This window comes from Chlorocebus sabaeus, chromosome 20 (genome assembly GCF_047675955.1).
Source record: "Chlorocebus sabaeus isolate Y175 chromosome 20, mChlSab1.0.hap1, whole genome shotgun sequence".
NCBI lineage: Eukaryota > Metazoa > Chordata > Mammalia > Primates > Cercopithecidae > Chlorocebus > Chlorocebus sabaeus.
This window is the reverse complement of record NC_132923.1, coordinates 36,601,264-36,618,775: the sequence shown is the minus strand read 5'-3', so window position 1 is coordinate 36,618,775 and position 17,512 is coordinate 36,601,264. Positions and strand designations below refer to the sequence as shown.

The 17,512-nt window shown below is 36.6% G+C and overlaps 1 protein-coding gene and 1 non-coding gene across 7 annotated transcripts in view; one reads left to right on the top strand and one right to left on the bottom strand.

Annotated features, from left to right (window-relative positions):
- Positions 1-17,512, top strand: part of SLC35A3 (solute carrier family 35 member A3) — a 66,725-nt gene that overhangs the window by 12,706 nt on the left and 36,507 nt on the right. For all 6 annotated transcript variants that reach the window (XR_012090019.1, XM_073008548.1, XM_073008547.1 and 3 more), the window contains 2 exons: positions 7,675-7,879; positions 13,341-13,495. Coding sequence is in view for 5 of the 6 variants with exons in the window: in XM_073008548.1 (XP_072864649.1) it covers positions 7,675-7,879; positions 13,341-13,495 (360 nt within the window). In the remaining variant the exon portion in view is untranslated. The remainder of the gene's footprint in view (positions 1-7,674; positions 7,880-13,340; positions 13,496-17,512) is intronic.
- On the bottom strand, positions 14,718-14,820 carry LOC119624548 (U6 spliceosomal RNA). Its single transcript, XR_005240714.1, has one exon. It is a non-coding gene; the product is annotated as a U6 spliceosomal RNA (small nuclear RNA).

Here is a 17,512-nt window from a genome sequence, read left to right as displayed (position 1 = left end):
TTTCATTTTGAGTTTATTCTACTATTAGGCAGAATAGTAAGTTAAATTTTCATTCTTTATAGGTAATCTGTTGCAAATGATCATTTGTTTGCATATATTCTACTTTTCTTTTTTTTTTTTTTTTGAGACAAAGTCTCACTGTGTCACTCAGGCTGGAGTGCAGTGGTGCCACCATGGTTCACCGCAGCCTCGACTTTCCGGGCTCAAGTGATCCTCCAGCTTCAGCCTCCTGAGTAGCTGGGACTACAGGCATGCACCACCATGCCCAGATAATTTTTGTATTTTTTTAAGAGAGACACGGTTTTGCCATGTTGCATAGGCTGGCCTCTTAACTCCTGGACTCAAGTGATCTGCCTACCCCGGCACCTGGCCATATTCTACTTTTCAACTTTAAAAAACATACATTATAATAAATAGCATTAATAATAACTGTATTATTATGGTGAATGTTTATATTGATGTTTGGAAATGGAAATGCAAAATTTTCAAAGTATATCCTGGGTTAGAAGCTGACCTTTAAATTTTATTTTATTTTATTTTTTTTATTTTTTGAGACAGGGCCTCTCTTTGTTACTCAGGCTGGAATGCAGTGGTACACGATCTTGGCTTACTGCAGCTTTGACTTCCCGAACTCAAGGGATCCTTACTCCTCAGACCTCAATAGCTGGGACCACATGCACAGGCCACCACGCCCAGCTAATTTTTGTATTTTTTGTAGAGACAAGTTTTCACCATTTTGACCAGACTGATTTCTAACTCTGGAGTCAAGTGATCTGCACACCTGGGCCTCCCAAAGTGCTGGGTTTACAAGCCTGAGCCACCACACCTGGTCTCAATTTTCAACTTGAAAAGAAGTTAGAGCTTTGCTGTTATAATAGGGACATTATGGTCTTGTTTGCACAGAATAAACAAAAGACTTCCTTGAACAGATATGAAATCATTGTTTGACATTTTCCGGGAGAATTAGATACCTCTGCCAAATGTAAGTTGCTGGAAACTTATTCTCTTACATATAGAGGTAAAGGCACCAGAATGTCCTGGAATTTTACAATAGCATGTAGTGGGAGCCAGGGAGCCTGATATAAGCTATATAGGCTGATGTCTCCAGTTACTAGTAGTGACCTTGAATAAATCATCTACTTCTTTATTCACTATTTTCTTCATTTTAAAGTGAAGAAATTGTGTTAGATTATTTCTAAAACATATTACACCTCTAAAATGCTATAATTTTATATCACATTGGACAAAATTGAGATAGATGATTAAGAAGTCTATGTATTCTTTCCTCTAAGCTTGATCCTTTCTTTGTAATATTATTCGATTTTTGTCTCTGAAAGTGAAATTAAATGCTTAAGATCATTTTTTCCAATAATTATAATCTATATATATGTAATGGTGAATATACATATTTTAACATTAAAAATTTTATTCTTATATTCATGGTGCTGCATTGTTCGTGTTTGGAGCATATTCAGTTGAGGGTAGGAATTGCTGAATTTAGTAAGCTAGACTTAATGCTTTTAGGAATAGATCTCTGTAACTATGGTACTTAGCCTAATGTAGGTATGAAATAATGACTGTTGAATCTGTTTGAATATATTATATATATTATACTAATTAGGAGTTAAGGATCGTATCTCTACAACCATACCTAAACCATGGTAGCTTGGCTGTAGCAACCTGGTAGCTTGATAGCTTGGGTTGTGAGAGCTCTAAAGAGATAGACTATAAACAGGGTTCACATTTGAAAAAATTTAGGTAGAAGTTGTACTCATGGAAAAGATAGAGGTGGGGTGAAGAATAGACTAACAGAATGTCCTTAGAATCGGGAGGCTGAGGCAGGAGAATGGCGTAAACCCGGGAGGCGGAGCTTGCAGTGAGCTGAGATCGGCCACTGCACTCCAGCCTGGGCGACAGAGCGAGACTCCGTCTCAAAAAAAAAAAAAAGAATTAATCCAAAGAAATCTGATTTAGAGCCAAAGTTGTGAAGAAAGCCTGGTGAGGAATGCTATTATTTGATATATCCTCAATCTTTAATTTTTTAAAATGAGCTTTATTGAGTTATAATTTACATACAGTAAATGTACCCATTGAATAAAATGAACCATTGTACTCGTGAATTATAGATTTAAAAAAAAAATCTACAATTCAGTGAATTCTGATAAATTCAATCATATAACCACCACACAGTATTTCTACCACTACCAAAAATTCTTTGCTGTGTCTTTGCAGTCAACCCTCAACCCCAGCCCCTGTCTGTAGGTAACCATAAATTTGCATCTGTCAGTGTAGTTTAATTTTGCCTTTTCTAGAATTTTATATAAATGGAAAGATAAAGTATGCAGTATACTGTTTTGTTTAAATTTTTTGGCTTAGTATGTTTTTTACTTTTTTGGGGTGCAGTATTTTATTCCTTTTTATAGCTGAGCATTATTCCGTTGTGTGGATATACCACATAGGATCATTTATTCAAGTATCGGTGGGCATTTGGAGTATTTAATTTCTGATGTTACAAATAAAGCTCCTGTAAATATTCATGTACAAATATTGTTGTGAACATGCATTTGCAAATTTCTTGGGTACATCTAAGAGTGGAATTGCCAGGTCATATGGAAAGATTATGTTATCGTTTTCTTCCTTCTCTTCCTTCCCTTGCTTTTATCCCTCCCCTCCTCTCCTCTTCCCTTCCCTCTCCTACCCCCTTCTCCGTTTCCCTCCCCTCCCCTCCTTCCCTTTCTTCCCTTCCTTTCCTACCTTCCCTTTCTTACCTCTCTTTCTCCCCTTGGTTTCCTCTCCCCTCTGCTTCCCCTCCTCTCCCCTCCTCTTCTGTCCTCTCTCCTATCCTCTTTTTGTTTTTATTTGAGAGGGTCTTGCTCTGTTGCTCAGGCTAGAATACAGCAGTTCAATCGTAGCTCACTATAACCTCAAACCTCCTGGGCTCAAACCATCCTCCTGCCTCAGCTTCCTGAGTAGATGGAACTACATGCGTGTAGCACCAAGCCCAGCTAATTTTTTTATTTTTTTTTTGTAGAGATGGAGTCTCAATATGTTGCCCAGGCTGGTCTCAAGCTCTGGCCTTAAGTGATCCTCCAGCCTTAGCCTCCCAAAGTGCTGTTTTCTTTTAATAAGGAATTAATAAACTTTTTCAAAGTGGTTGTACCATTTTACAGTTTTCACTAGCAATGTTGAGGGCTCTTTGCTCTAAATCCCCTTTAATTCTTAGTTGTATCAGTTTTTAAAATTTAGCCAGTCTAATAGGTACATAGTGGTATCTCATTGCGGTCTGAATTTGTATTTCTCTAATGACTGTGATGTTGAACACCTTTTCCTATGCCTATTAGTCACTCATTTGTCTTTATTGATAAAATATCTTTTTTTTTTTTTTTTTGAGATGGAGTGTTACTCTTGTTGCCCACACTGGAGTACAATGGCGCAATCTTGGCTCCCTGCAGCCGCCATCTCCCGGGTTCAAGCGATTCTCCTGCCTCAGCCTCCTGAGTAGTTGGGATTACAGGCACCCGCGAGCATGCCCAGCTAATTTTTGTATTTTTAGTAGAGATGGGATTTCATCATGTTGGCCAGGCTATTCTTGAACTCCTGACCTCAGGTGATCTACCCACCTTGGCCTCCCAAAGTGCTGGGATTACAGGCGTGAGCCACTGCACCCGGCTGGTAAAATATCTTTTGCCTGTTTTTAAATTGGATTGTCAGTCTTTGATTTATTGTATTATTAAAGTTCTGTATATATTCTGGATATATTGTCAGATCCATGTATTGAGAATATTTTCTCCCATAATGTAGTTTGCCTTTCATGTTGTTTTATAGTATCTTTGGAAGAGCAGTCTTTGATTTATTATTGTTTTATTTTATTGAGGCAGAGTCTTGCTCTGCCACCCAGGCTGTAGTGTGGTGGCATAAACATGGCTCACTGCAGCCCTGACCTTCTGGGCTCAATTGATCCTCCTGCCTCAGCTTCTTGCATGCTGGGACCACAGGTGCATGCCACCATGCCTAGCTAATTTTTTGTAGAACTGGGGTTTCGCTTTGTTGTCCAGGCTGGTCTTGAATTTCTGGGCTCAAGTGATGCTTCTGCCTCAGCCTCTCAAAGTGCTGGGATCACAGGTGTGAGCCACTGCACCTGGCCCATTTTTTAATTTTAATGTGTCCAATTTATCAATTTTTTTCATTTATGGTTTGTGCTTTTTGCATCCTAAGAACTCTTGGCCTGTCTCTACATGATTACAGTTTTTTTCCTATGCTTTCTTATTGAATATTTATAGTTTCAGCTTTTGTAATGGCTATATGATCCATTTCTAGTTAATATTTGGTATGAGAAAGTTAGGGGTAGAGAGCTGTTTTTTAAAAAATGCATATATCTGGCGGGGCACAGTGGCTCTCGCCTGTAATCCCAGCACTTTGGGAGACTGAGGCAGGCGGATCATGAGGTCAGGAGATCGAGAGACCATCCTGGCCAACATGGTGAAACCCCGTCTCTACTAAAAATACAAAAATCAGCTGGGCATGGTGGTGTGTGCTTGTAATCCCAGCTACTTGGGAGGCTGAGACAAGAGATTTGCCTGAACCAGGGAGTCAGAGGTTTCAGTGAGCTGAGATCGTACCACTGCACTCTGGCCTGGTGATAGAGCGAGACTCCGTCTCAAAAATAAATAAATAAAAATAAATAAGTAAATAAAAATACATATATCTCATTATTCCAGTCCAGAACTATTTGTTGAAAAGACTGTCCCTTATTTTTGTACCATTGTCAAATATTGTTTGACAATATTTATGTGTGGTTTAATAGACTGAATATTTGTGCTCTTCCCTCTGTCCCCTGCCTCCCCAAATTCACATGTTGAAATCCTAACTCTCAGTATGATGGTGTTAAGAAGTAGGGCCTATGGGAGGTAATTAGGTCATGAAAGTGGAGCCCTCATGAATGAGATTAGTGCCTTTATAAAAAGAGACCCCAGAGAACTCTCTATTTTCTGCCATGTGAGGATACTATGAGAAGACAGACATCTGTGAACCCAGAAGAGAGGCCTCACTAGAACCCAGTGACGCCAGCACTCTGATCTTGGACTTCCAGCCTGCAGAACTGTGAGAAATAAATTGCTGTGTTTATGAGCCACCCAGGCTATGATACTTTGTTATAGCAGCCTAAGCTCATGAGACATATGGATCTAAATCTGGACTATATTCTGTTCCATTGATCTTTGCTTCTGTCCTCATGCCAATACCAGATTTTGTTTTTTTGTTTTGAGATGGTGTCTCACTCTGTTGCCCAGGCGGGAGTGCAGTGGTGCAATCTCAGCTCACTGCAACCTCCGCCTCCCGGGTTCAATCAATTCTCCTGCCTCAGCTTCCCGAGTAGCTGGGATTACAGGCGCCCGCCACCATGCCCGGCTAATTTTTTGTATTTTTAGTAGAGACGAGCTTTCACTATGTTGGCCAGGCTAGTCTCGAACTCCTGACCTCGTGATCTGCCTGCCTTGGCCTCCCAAAGTGCTGGGATTACAGGCGTGAGCCACCACGCCCAGCCACCAGTTTTGATTACTATAGTTTTATAATAAGTCTGGAAGTTTGGTAGCTTAAGGCTTTCAATTTTGTTTTTCTTTTTCAAAATTGTTTTGGTGGTCTAGGTCCTTTGTATTTCCATATGATTTTAAAATAAGCTTGCTTGGTTTTTGTTTGTTTGTTTGTTTACCAAAAAAGCCTACAGAGATTTTGTTCAGAATTGAATTGAATCTTCAGTTAAATGTATGACAAAGGATGTGATCTTCACTAGGAAAGCAGTCAGGTATTACACACTCTGCATTGTCCTTCCTTGAGTCCAAGTAAGATCTGGTAGATTTCTTTTTTTTTTTTTCTGAGATGGAGTCTTGCTCTGCTGCCAAGCTGGAGTGCAGTGGCGTGATCTCAGCTCACTGCAACCTCCGCCTCCCAAGTTCAAGCTATTCTCCTGCCTCAGCCTCCCGAGCAACTGGGACTACAGTTACAGCTGCATGCCACCATGCCCAGCTAATTTTTGTATTTTTAGTAGACACGAGATTTCGAGATTTCACCATGTTGGCCAGGATTGTCTCGATCTCTTGACCTCATGATCCGCCTGCCTCAGCCTCCCAAAGTGCTGGGATTACAGGTGTGAGCTACTGTGCTCGGCCAGGTAGATCATTTTTATGTCTACCACGGTAATGGTGGTTGATAGTATTCAGATTTTCTGTATTCTTACTGGGTTTTCTTTTTTGTTGTTATTTTATTAATTACTGAGAAAGGTAGGGTAAAAATCTATAATTATGACTGCATTTTACCTGTTTTCCCCTTTAGTTATGTTAGTTTTTGTGTTATGTATTTTGAAGGTATGTTATTAGGCACATATATATTTAAAATGATTATATTTTTCTAATGTATTGACCCTTTTATCATGACGAAATGTCCTTCTTTGATTCCAATAATAAATCTTATGTAACCCATTTTGGCTGGTATTAATAAAGTTTCTTTAATTTTTTTAGTCATTTTTCTCATGATGTGTCTTTTTTTTGTCCTTTTACTTTTTAACCTATATATGTCTTAATATTAAAAGTGAGTCTCCAGGAGTAATAATGAATTGCTTTAGGGAAAATATAGGGATTTTGAATTAGTATCATTGGGGGAAGTTGGGTGAAGGGTACATGTGAACTCTTGTACTATTTTTTAAACTATATGAGTCTAAAATTATTTTAAGTCTTAATAATTGCTTGTTGCTGCATTTTTAAGATAGCTTGCTTGAAATTCTTTTCTGACCATTGCAACAACTGTGTCATCTCTGCATTGTTGTCTGTTGGTTGTCCTTACTCATGCAAGCTGAGACCTTTTTTCTTTGTTGGTATAATAAATATACTTACTTTGGATTGTTTCCTGAACTTTTTGCATATTATATTTTGAGACTCTTTCCTATTTAAATCTTCTGTGTTAATGGACAGCCACTGGGGAGGGAGGAAGAGTACTGCTTCCTTGCAAACATTTGCCTTCTACAGGGCAGCAATGGTCAGCAGGGCTCTGTCCCACAGTTTCTGTGGCTGTAACCCCTAGTGGGAGGGGAAAGGGCCACCACCTCTGCTCTCATTGGTTCAAGATGAGGATGGTCAGTTAAGTTCTTTCTTGCTGATTACACAGTAACCAGTTGAAAAGATTTTGTTCTGAAAGACTCTTGCCTTCTCAGGCCTTTGGTTAGAGAAAGTATGTTTTTCTTGGGGCTTTTGTTGTTGTTGTTGTTCTATGCCTTTGAGCAGTTTCAGGTTGTGGGCTGCTGAAGCACCCAAAGTAGGTTACATCTGTAGCAAAAAAAATCTCTAGGGAATTCACTGCTGAGTCATCCCTCAAGATCTGATGTCTCTGGCCAATTTACCTTATTTTCTTCACCTTTCAGAGTCAGTAGTTGCTTTTTGTTTCCAATTCAAGGTTTTTTATTGTAATTAGCAGAAAGAATAAGGTGGAGTGTACTTATTACATCTTGTCTGGAAACAAGAAGTCTCTTGGTTTGTTTTTTTTTCTTTTTTTTATTTATTCTTTTTGGTGGCAGGTGGAGGAGAGACCTGCAGGCCCTGTCCCTTCTCCCTCTTGGTGTTTTTTAATGTACTAGTTTTCATATGTTGTTATCTTATTTATTTACCCTTTTTTTTTTTTGTTTTTCAGGCAAATGAAGATAAAATAATGTCCGCCAACCTAAAATACCTTTCCCTGGGAATTTTGGTCTTTCAGACTACCAGTTTGGTTCTAACAATGCGTTATTCTAGAACTTTAAAAGAAGAAGGACCTCGTTATCTATCTTCAACAGCAGTGGTTGTTGCTGAACTTTTGAAGATAATGGCCTGCATTTTATTAGTCTACAAAGACAGCAGTAGGTATCTAGGTTTTTTGTTTTTAATCAGTGCAGTTTATTTAGTTTACATATATATATATTGGTAACTACACATTTGCACTCTTGCATTGTGGAATGGCCTAGTGTGAAGAACATTTCAATATTTTAAAATTTTTCTTAAGACATTTTAAGTCTAGTAATAAAACCATTTTATTTTAATCTATATCATAATTCATATCTTCTGGTTAATTCTGTAAATATAAAATAGTTTCTTGCATTTATAATAATTTGAGAGTAAGAGTAAGTTTTATAAATCTGTTACTGTTAGAACTTTAGAAGAATCATAATTTTTTTACTAATGTAAACAACTATTTTATTTGCTTTATTGATTAGTCCAGCAGTGACTAATTTTATATAGTTTTAAAAAACAGTTCTATTGAGATAATTCATGAGCCATGTAATTTATGTGTTTAAAGTATTTTATTTAATTTTTTTGGTATATTTCAATTCTAATTTTTTAAACCTGTGGTAAAGTATATACATATAACATAAAATTTGCCATCTCAACTATTTGTAGTGTACACTTCATTGTCATTTCTTTTACAATGTTGTGCAACAATGACCACTATCCATTTCTAAAATGTTTTTAGCACTTTAAACCAAAACTTTGTAACTGTTAAGTAATAATCCCCATTCTCCCTTACTCACAGCCCTTAGTAACCTCTGATTCACTTTCTGGCTCTATGATTTGCCTATTTTAAATATTTCATGTAAGTAGAATCATACATTTGTCCTTTTAGGTCTGGTACTTAGCAAAATGTTTTCAAGATTTATTCATGTTTTAACATGTATCAGAACTGTATTCCTTTTTATGGCTGAATAACATTCTGTTGTGTGGACATAGCACATTTTGTTTATTCATCCATGTGTTGATGGACACTTAGGTTGTTTCTAACTTTTGGCTATTGTGAATAATACTGAAAAAAACTGAGTAATGCTTCGGTAGACATACAAGGATCTGTTTGAGTCCCTGTTTTCATTCCTTTGGGTATGTATTTAGGAGTGGAATTGCTGGGTCATACGGTAATTCTATGTTTAACTTTTTAAGGAATCATCAAACTGTTTTTCACAGCAACTGGACCATTTTACATCTCCACCAGCAAAGTACAAGGGTTCCTGTTTCTTCACATCTTCACCAGCACTTAATATTTTGTTGTTGTTTTTTTAAATAGCCATTCTAATAGGTGTAAAGTAGTACCTCACTGTGGTTTTGACTTGTGTTTCTCTAATAACTAATGATGATGAATTTTTATGGGTTTTTTTTTTTTTTGGCTTTTTGTGTCCATCCTTCCTCCCTCCCTCCCTCCCTCCTTCCCTTCCTTTCTTTCTTTTTGACTGAGTCTCACTATGTCGCCTAGGCTGGAGTACAATGGCACGATCTTGGCTCACTGTAACCTCCACCTCCCAGGTTCAAGTGATTCTCATGCCTCAGCCTCCCGAGTAGCTGTGATTACAGGGGCGTGCTACCAAACCTTGCTACTTTTTGTATTTTTAGTAGAGACAGGATTTCACCAGGTTGGCCAGGCTGGTCTCGAACTCCTGACCTCAGGTGATCCGCCTACCTCGGCCTCCCAAAGTGCTGGGATTATAGGTATGAACCACCACACCTGGTCCTTTTTGTGTATTTTCTTTCAAACTACATCTGACATGACTTGTTAAAAGATTGAATATGTGAAAGTCAGAAGAAAGGAGGGATCCAGTTTGAGGAATAATTGCTAGGTTTTTAGATTAAACTATTGGGTGAGTGGGTGCTGCAATTAATGATATATAGAAATAGGTTTGGGGGGAAATTAAAGCTGCTTTTTGCATCATATTAAGTTTCAGACAGCTATAAGCATTCCCATTGAGATGTCAAATAGTAGAGTCTATGCATATGGAATTCAAGAATTTGTCAGTTTACATTTTGCTTTGAAGCCAAGGACTGAATGAGATCACCTGGTGTATACTAGAAGAAGAGAAGGCCTAAGACTGAGCTCTGTTGCATTCCCAGTATTTAGAGGTCAGATTCCACAGGAGGAATCAGCAAATGAAGATTAAAGGAAAATAAAAAGATAAATGGAAACGTAATAGCGAAGCTGAGATAGTAGTGTTTTTGCCGCGAAGGTATAGATGAGCAGAAGTATTCACTGCATTTAACATTGTGGAGCCAAAGATATCTTTGACACAGACAGTTGCATTGTAGAAAGATGTGGTGAAAATGGTAAAACCAACTTTCAGTGAACCAAAGCATCTATAGACACACCATACAGAAAAATAGATTCCAGGTGAATTAAAGATTGACATTTAAAAAGCAAAACTTTATGACCTTACTATTGTGAATGATTTCAAACAACATACAAAAGGTACAAATAAGACATAAAAGAAAAAATAGATAATTTAGGGTATATTAAATTGAAAAACATGTGTAAATCAAATCAAGAAGACAAGTCACAAATTCAGAGAAGATATTTATATCACTTGTAACCACCAATAATTAATATCCAGAATTACAATTACTCCGACAACTCAATCACAGTTAATAGAAACTTAATAGAAAAGGGGGCAAGGGATATATACAGGTAATTCACAGAAGAAGAAACCTGCATGGCAGATACATATATAAAAAGATACTCAACTTCACTAGCGACCAAGGAAATCAGATTAAAACCACAGGACACAATTTCACTGCCCTCAAATTGGCAAATATAGAAAGTCTTAATACCAGGAATTGGTGATTATTTAAAAATTGAATTTAAAAATTAAAAAATAATCAGGTTCGGTGCACACCTATAGTCCCAGTTACTTGGGAGGCTGAGGCAGGAGGGTTGCTTAAATTTGGGAGTTGAGATCTAGCCTGGCTAACATAGCAAGACCCCCATCTCAAAAAATAAAATAACATAAAATTAAGGTAATATTTTAGTTTTCTTTTCTGGTAAAACTAAGAAAAAAACTTTTTGGTAACTTTTATCTTAGTTAAGAATTGTTCAATTATTATTTTGGGGTGAGGAGAGGTTGAGTACCAGGTAGTAATTTTAAAGTTTTTTTTTTATTTCAAAAAACTTTTCATAATCAAACTTTTCCTATTTTATATTGAGAGAAAAATTTGTCTAAAGTGTCATTATTGTTAAATAATTCTAGGGTTCCTTAGAATTAGAATAATTAGAATAATTCTAGGCACCTTAGAACCCTAATTCTAGGGTTCCTTAGAATTTCTCATTTTTTTGAGGAGTTTATGTATGTATCTCTAAAAGATCTTTGGCCATTTTTCGTGACTGATACCGTAAAATTGGTCAGTTCAAAGTTCATTTTCAATCCCTTTCTCCCTTTCTTGGCTCTAACGTGGAGGAAATAAAGGAAACGACTTCCCGGCTTCCTTGCAGCTTTGGATAGTTATGCAACACAATTCTGTTCAATGAGAACCAAGAAGATACCTGCTAAGCTACTGTTTCCTCTCCTTTTTTTGTGCTGCCTGAAACAAGAACCAGAGATGCAGCAGTACTTTGATGACTTTGTTGCAATAATCATATGTATAACAGATGAAAAGCATGAAGATTAAAAAGCCAAAATATATAGTTATATATGTTTTATATATCATTTTTTATATATATACGTGTGTGTGTGTGTGTGTATATTTATATATGGATCTTAGAATAGTGCTTAGCTGATATCACATACCAGGAACATTTTGGTTTCCAAAAATTGGACATATATTAAGATCTTTTTTATATATATATATATATATATATATATATATATATAACCATCCAGGAATTTTTTTATCAAGGTTATATCACAGAAATTTTTAAAACCTGTTATTCTACTCTAATGCAGTTATTTTGTTTTTCTGCTATGCCTTTTTTGTAAGTACCTCTCTTGGACATAATTTTAATAATTTGCCATATGAAGAGACACAGGCTTAATTTGTAGCAGCCTTGTATTAACAGGAAAGAGATAATCCTGCTCTCTCTTTGATAATCCACCTGAACCTAGAATATTCATTTCAGCCTGTTTATTGCCAGAATGGGCTGCAGTGGTTAGAGGATTTCCAACGCAGATACTGGAAGGTCTTTAAAAGATAATGCTGTATGAGAGATTCATGGAACCAAGAAAGAGTTGGTTCCTCATAACTCCGAAATCCTCTGGCCCCAGCTTTCTCTTTTTTTCCTCTCCTAGTTGATGGCACCTAGACCTGTTAGTGGCACCACGTTGAGTTTTCTTCAGTCTCAATGTCGCAGTCAGGGTGGGAGAAGTGGAAGAACAAGCCTTCTTCCAGACCACTGGTTGGCAGCCTGTGCTAGAGCTCATCTGGTTTGTTTTCAAGCCAGTGACAGTCACTTTTTTTTTTTTTTTTTTTTTTTTGAGATGGGCATCTTGTTCTTTAGCTCAGGCTGAAGTGCAGTTATGCAATCATAGCTTGCTGCTACTTCAAATTCCTGGGCTCAATTGATCCTCCTGCCTCAGCCTCCTGGATAGCTGGGACTACAGGTGCATGCCACAACACCCAGCTAATTAAAAACTTTTTTTATTTTTTATTTATTTTTTTATTTTAAGAGACAGGTTCTCATTATGTTGATCAAGCTGGTCTTGAACTCCTGGCCTCAAGCAATCCTCTCACTTTGACCTCCCAAGATGCTGGCTAATTACAGACGTGAGCCACTGTGCCCAGCCTGACAGTCACTTTTAGGAGTGGGTTCATTTGCTTCCAGGATCCACCTTCCCACTTAGAGTCCTTTGGCAACCCCAGGGACTTTTCCCCTCCTTTCACAGCTAGACACTGTGGCATCCTTTGCAACTTGCTTGGTGCAGGGTTGCCACAAACTTTCAATTTGGAAGAAAATGCAATATTTGAAAAGTGTAATAAAATGAAGCATAATTAAACGAGGTATGCTTACAGAGACTGTGCCTGGGTCCCTGAGTCTCTATAAAAGCTTTGGATCTGGACTCATCCTATGTGAGACAAATCCCTATGGGTTGAACTAGTGTTAGTTGGGTTTTCTGTTGTTTGCAACCAAACCCGTTCCCTAACTGATTTACCTTCTTTTTATGAATAAAATCTTTACAATTACTAATTGGCATGAATGGCTGATGATAAACAAAATGCACAAAATACAAGTTTTTATAACATTGCTATAATAAACTAAGAATACTTGGTTGACAAATTAAAACTGAGCTTTTGGCTGTCAGAAATAAGTGTTTGTATGTGTTTGTATATTATATATATGTAGATATATATAAGATAAATTTGATTATATATCAGAATAAAAGAATATAAGGTTTCTTAATACATTATAATATTTAACGTTTAAAAAATCAGCATCATAAAGATATATTTTAGTCCTAAAAGTATCTTGACATGTAGCTCAATTTTCTTTTTCTATAGGTGAGAAAATTGAGATCTTGAGAGCAGTTATGTAACTTATTCAGTTACTTAATTACTGATTTTTCTCATATTATTTTCTAGAATGTAATCTAAGAGCACTGAATCGAGTACTACATGATGAAATTCTTAATAAACCTATGGAAACACTTAAACTTGCTATTCCATCAGGGATCTATACTCTTCAGAATAATTTACTGTATGTGGCACTATCAAATCTAGATGCAGCTACTTATCAGGTACTTAAAATACATTTCTTTCTTTTTTAAAAAACCTTTTTTTCTTATACATAATAATTGTATATATTTATGGGGTACATGTGATATTTTGATACATGCATCCAACGTGTAATGATCAAATCAGGGTATTTAGGATATTCATCTCCGCAAACATTTATCATTTCTTTGTGTTGGGAACATTTCAGATCTTCTCTTCTAGTTATTTTGAAATTTTGAGTAAATTATCGTTAACCGTAGTCACCTTCCTATGCTAACACTAGAACTTATTCCTTCTATCTAACTCAATTTTTGTACCCATTAACCAATCTCTCTTTATTCCTCCCCCTGCCCTTTCCCATCCTCTGGTAGTTGTCATTCTACTCTCTATCTCCATGAAACCCCCCCATTTTTTTTCCTTTTTTTTTCTTTTTAGCTTCCACATGTGAGTGAAAATATGATATTTGTCTTTCTGTGCCTGGGTTGTTTCACTTAACATAATGACCTCCAGTTGCATCCTTGTTGTTGCAAATGACAGGATCTCATTCTTGTTATATCTGAGTAGTATTTCTTTATGCATTTATCCATTGATGGACACTTAGGTTGAGTTCATGTCTTAGCTATTGTGAACAATGCTGCAATAAATATAGGGCTAGAGGTATCCCTTTGATATACTGATTTCCTTTCCTTTGGATAAATACCCAGTAGTGGGATTGCTGGATTGTCTGGTAGTTCTATTTTAAGTTTTTTGAGAGTGCTTTGTAGTGTTTTCCATAGAGGCTGTACTAACTTACATTCTCAGCAGCAGTGTACAAGAGCTCCTTTTTCTCCACATACTCACCAGCACTGGTTATTTTTTGTCTTTTTGATAATAGTTATTCCAACAGGGGGTAGGATGATATATCACTATGGTCTTGATTTGCATTTCCCTGATGACTAGTGATGTTGAGCATTTTTTCATATACCTGTTGGCTACTTGTATGTCTTCTTTTGAGAAATGATTATTGAGGTCCTTTGCTCACTTTTTAATGGGATTATTTGTTCTTATGCTCTGGAGTTCTTTATATATTATGGATATTAGTTTCTCGTCAGATGATTATTACAAATATTTTCTCCCATTCTACAGATTGTCTCTTTATTGTTTTCTTTGCTTTGCAGAAGTTTTTTAGTTTAATATAGTTCCATTATTCTATTTTTGTTTTCATTGCCTGTGCTTTTTTTCTTATGTATTTATTTGTATATTTTTAAAAATATGGAACACTTCATGAATTTGTTTGTCATCCTTATGCAGGGGCCGTGTTAATCTTATCTGTATGATTCCAATTTTAGTATATGTGCTGCTGAAGCAAGCTCTGCCTGTGCTTTTGAAATAACAGCCATAAAATCTGCCCTGACCAATGTCCTGAAACATTTCTCCTCTGTTTTCTTCTAGTAGTCGTTTTATAGTTTTCAGTCTCATGTTTAAGTCTTTAATTCATTTTGAGTTGTTTTTTTGATATGGTGAGAGATGGGATCTAGTGTTCTTTTTCTTCATATTCATATCCAATTTTCTCAGCATCATTTATTGAAGAGGATGTCCTTTTTGTATTGTATGCTCCTGGCATCTTCATCAAAAATCAGTTGGCTGTAAACTTGTAAATGTATTTTGAGATTCTCTATGTTGTTCCATTGGTCTTTGTGCCTGTTATTAAACAAATTCCATAGTCTTGTATACTATAGCCTTGTAGTATATTTTGAAGTCATAGTTGATGCCTCTAGCTTTGTTCTTTTTGCTCAGGGTTGCTTTGGCTATTATTCAGGGTCTTTGTGGTTCCATGTGAATTTTAGGATTGTTTTTTTCTGTTTCTTTGAAAAGTGTCATTGGTATTTTTATGGGGATTGTCCTGAATCTATAGATCGTTTTTGGTAATACTGTGATTTTAACAATATTCTTTTAATCCACAAGCATGGGATATCTTCCCATTTGTGTCCTCTTCCATTTCTTTCATCCATGTTTTGTAGTTTTTCTTGTAGAGATCTTTTACTTCCTTCGTTAAATTTATTCCTAGAATTTTTTTTTTTTTTTTTTTGTAGCTATTGGAAATAAGGTTGCTTTCTTTATTTCTTTTTCAGTTAGCTTGTTAATTGGTTTATAGAAATGCTACTGATTTTCGTATGTTGATTTTGTATCCTGCAACAACTGAATTTGTTTATCAGCTCTTTAAGAGTTTTTTAATGGAATCTTTAGGGTCCTCTGTATATAAGATCATGTCATTTGCAAAGAGGGACAATTTGACTTCCTCTTTTCCAGTTTGGATGCCTTTTATTTCTCTCTTTTGCCCTATTTTGTTCCAGTTTTTAAAGGAAAGCCTTCCAGCTTTTCCCCATTCAGTATGATATTAGTTGTGTGTGTTTGTCATATATGGCCTTTATTATGTTGAGATATGTTCCTGGGAATATTTTAAATTTTATCAAATGCTTTTTCTGCATCTATTGAGATGATCATAAGGTTTTTATTCTTTATTCTGTTGATATGATGTATTACATTTATTGATTTTGCATATATGTTAAACCATCTTTGCATCCTTGGGATAAATCCTACTTGATTATGGTAAACAATCTTTTTTATGTGCTCTTGGAATCGATTTGCTAGTATTAATATTTAGTTCAGGATTTTTGGGTTCTCTATTGTTCTATTCAGGAATATTCAACTGTAGTTTTCTTTTTTGTTGTGTGCTTGTCTGGCTGTGGTATCAGGGTACTGCTGGCCTCAGAGGTACTCAGTTAGGAAGAATTCCCTTCATTTGATTTTTTTGGAATACTTTGAGGAGAATTGGTGTTAGTTCTTCTTTATAAGGTCAGTAGAATTCAGAAGTGAAGTTGTCCGGTCCTGGACTTTCCTTTTCTGGGAGGCTTTTTAAGTGCTGATTGAATCTTGTTACTTGTTATTGGTCTGTTTAGGTTTTTAATTTCTTCTTTGTTCAATCTTGGTAGGTTGTATGAGTCTAGGATTGATCCATGTCTTGTAGGTTTTTCAGTTTGCTAGTATGTAGTTGTTCATAATAGTCTCTAATGATCATTTGTATTTCTGTGGTATTGTCTGTACTGTCTCCTTTTTTGTTTATGATTTTATTTGGATCTTCCCTCTTTTTTTCTTGATTAGTTTGTAGTTTATTGATTTTACTTATTTTTTCACGAAACCAATTTTTCTTTTATTTCATCCTTCGTATTTTTGTTTAGTCTCTATTTCATTTAGTTCTGCCCTGATCTTTTGTTGTTGTTTGTTTGAGACAGTCTCACTTTGTTGCCCACACTGGAGTGCCATGGCACAGTCTTAGCTTACTGCAGCCTCAACCTCCTGGGCTCAAGAAATCCTCCCACCTCAGCCTCTGAATAGCTGAGAATGTAGGTGTGTGCTACCATGCCTGGTTAATTTTTTTTTTTTTTTGGTAGAGACAGGGTCTTATTATGTTGCCCAAGTTGGTCTTGAACTTCTGACCTCAAGTGATCCGCCTGGCCTCGCAAGGTGCTGGGATTATAGCTATGAGCCACCGTGCCTGGCCTGCCCATCTTTATTATTTCTTTCCTTCTTTTAGTTTTGGGTTTGGTTTTTTCTTGCTTTTCTAGCTTCTTGAGGAACATTCGGTTGTTTATGTGAATCTTTCTAATTTGTTGATGTAGGCATTTATTGCTGTAAACTTTTGTCACTGCTTTTACTGTATCTCATAGGTTTTGGTATGTTGTGTTCCAATTCATATTTGTTTTTAAGAAATTTTTCTAGACTGGGCACAGTGGCTCATTCCTGTAATCCCAGTACATCAGGAGGCCAAGGCGGGTGGATCAACTGAGGTCAGGAGTTTGAGACCAGCCTGGCCAACATGGTAAACACTGTCTCTACTAAAAATACAAAAATTAGCCAGGCATGGTGGCGGGTACCTGTAATCCCAGCTACTCAGGAGGCTGAGGTAGGAGAATTGCTTGAACCTAGGAGGCAGAGCTTGCCATGAGCTGAGATCACGCCATTGCACTCAATGGCGTGGGCAACAAGGTTGAAACTCCATC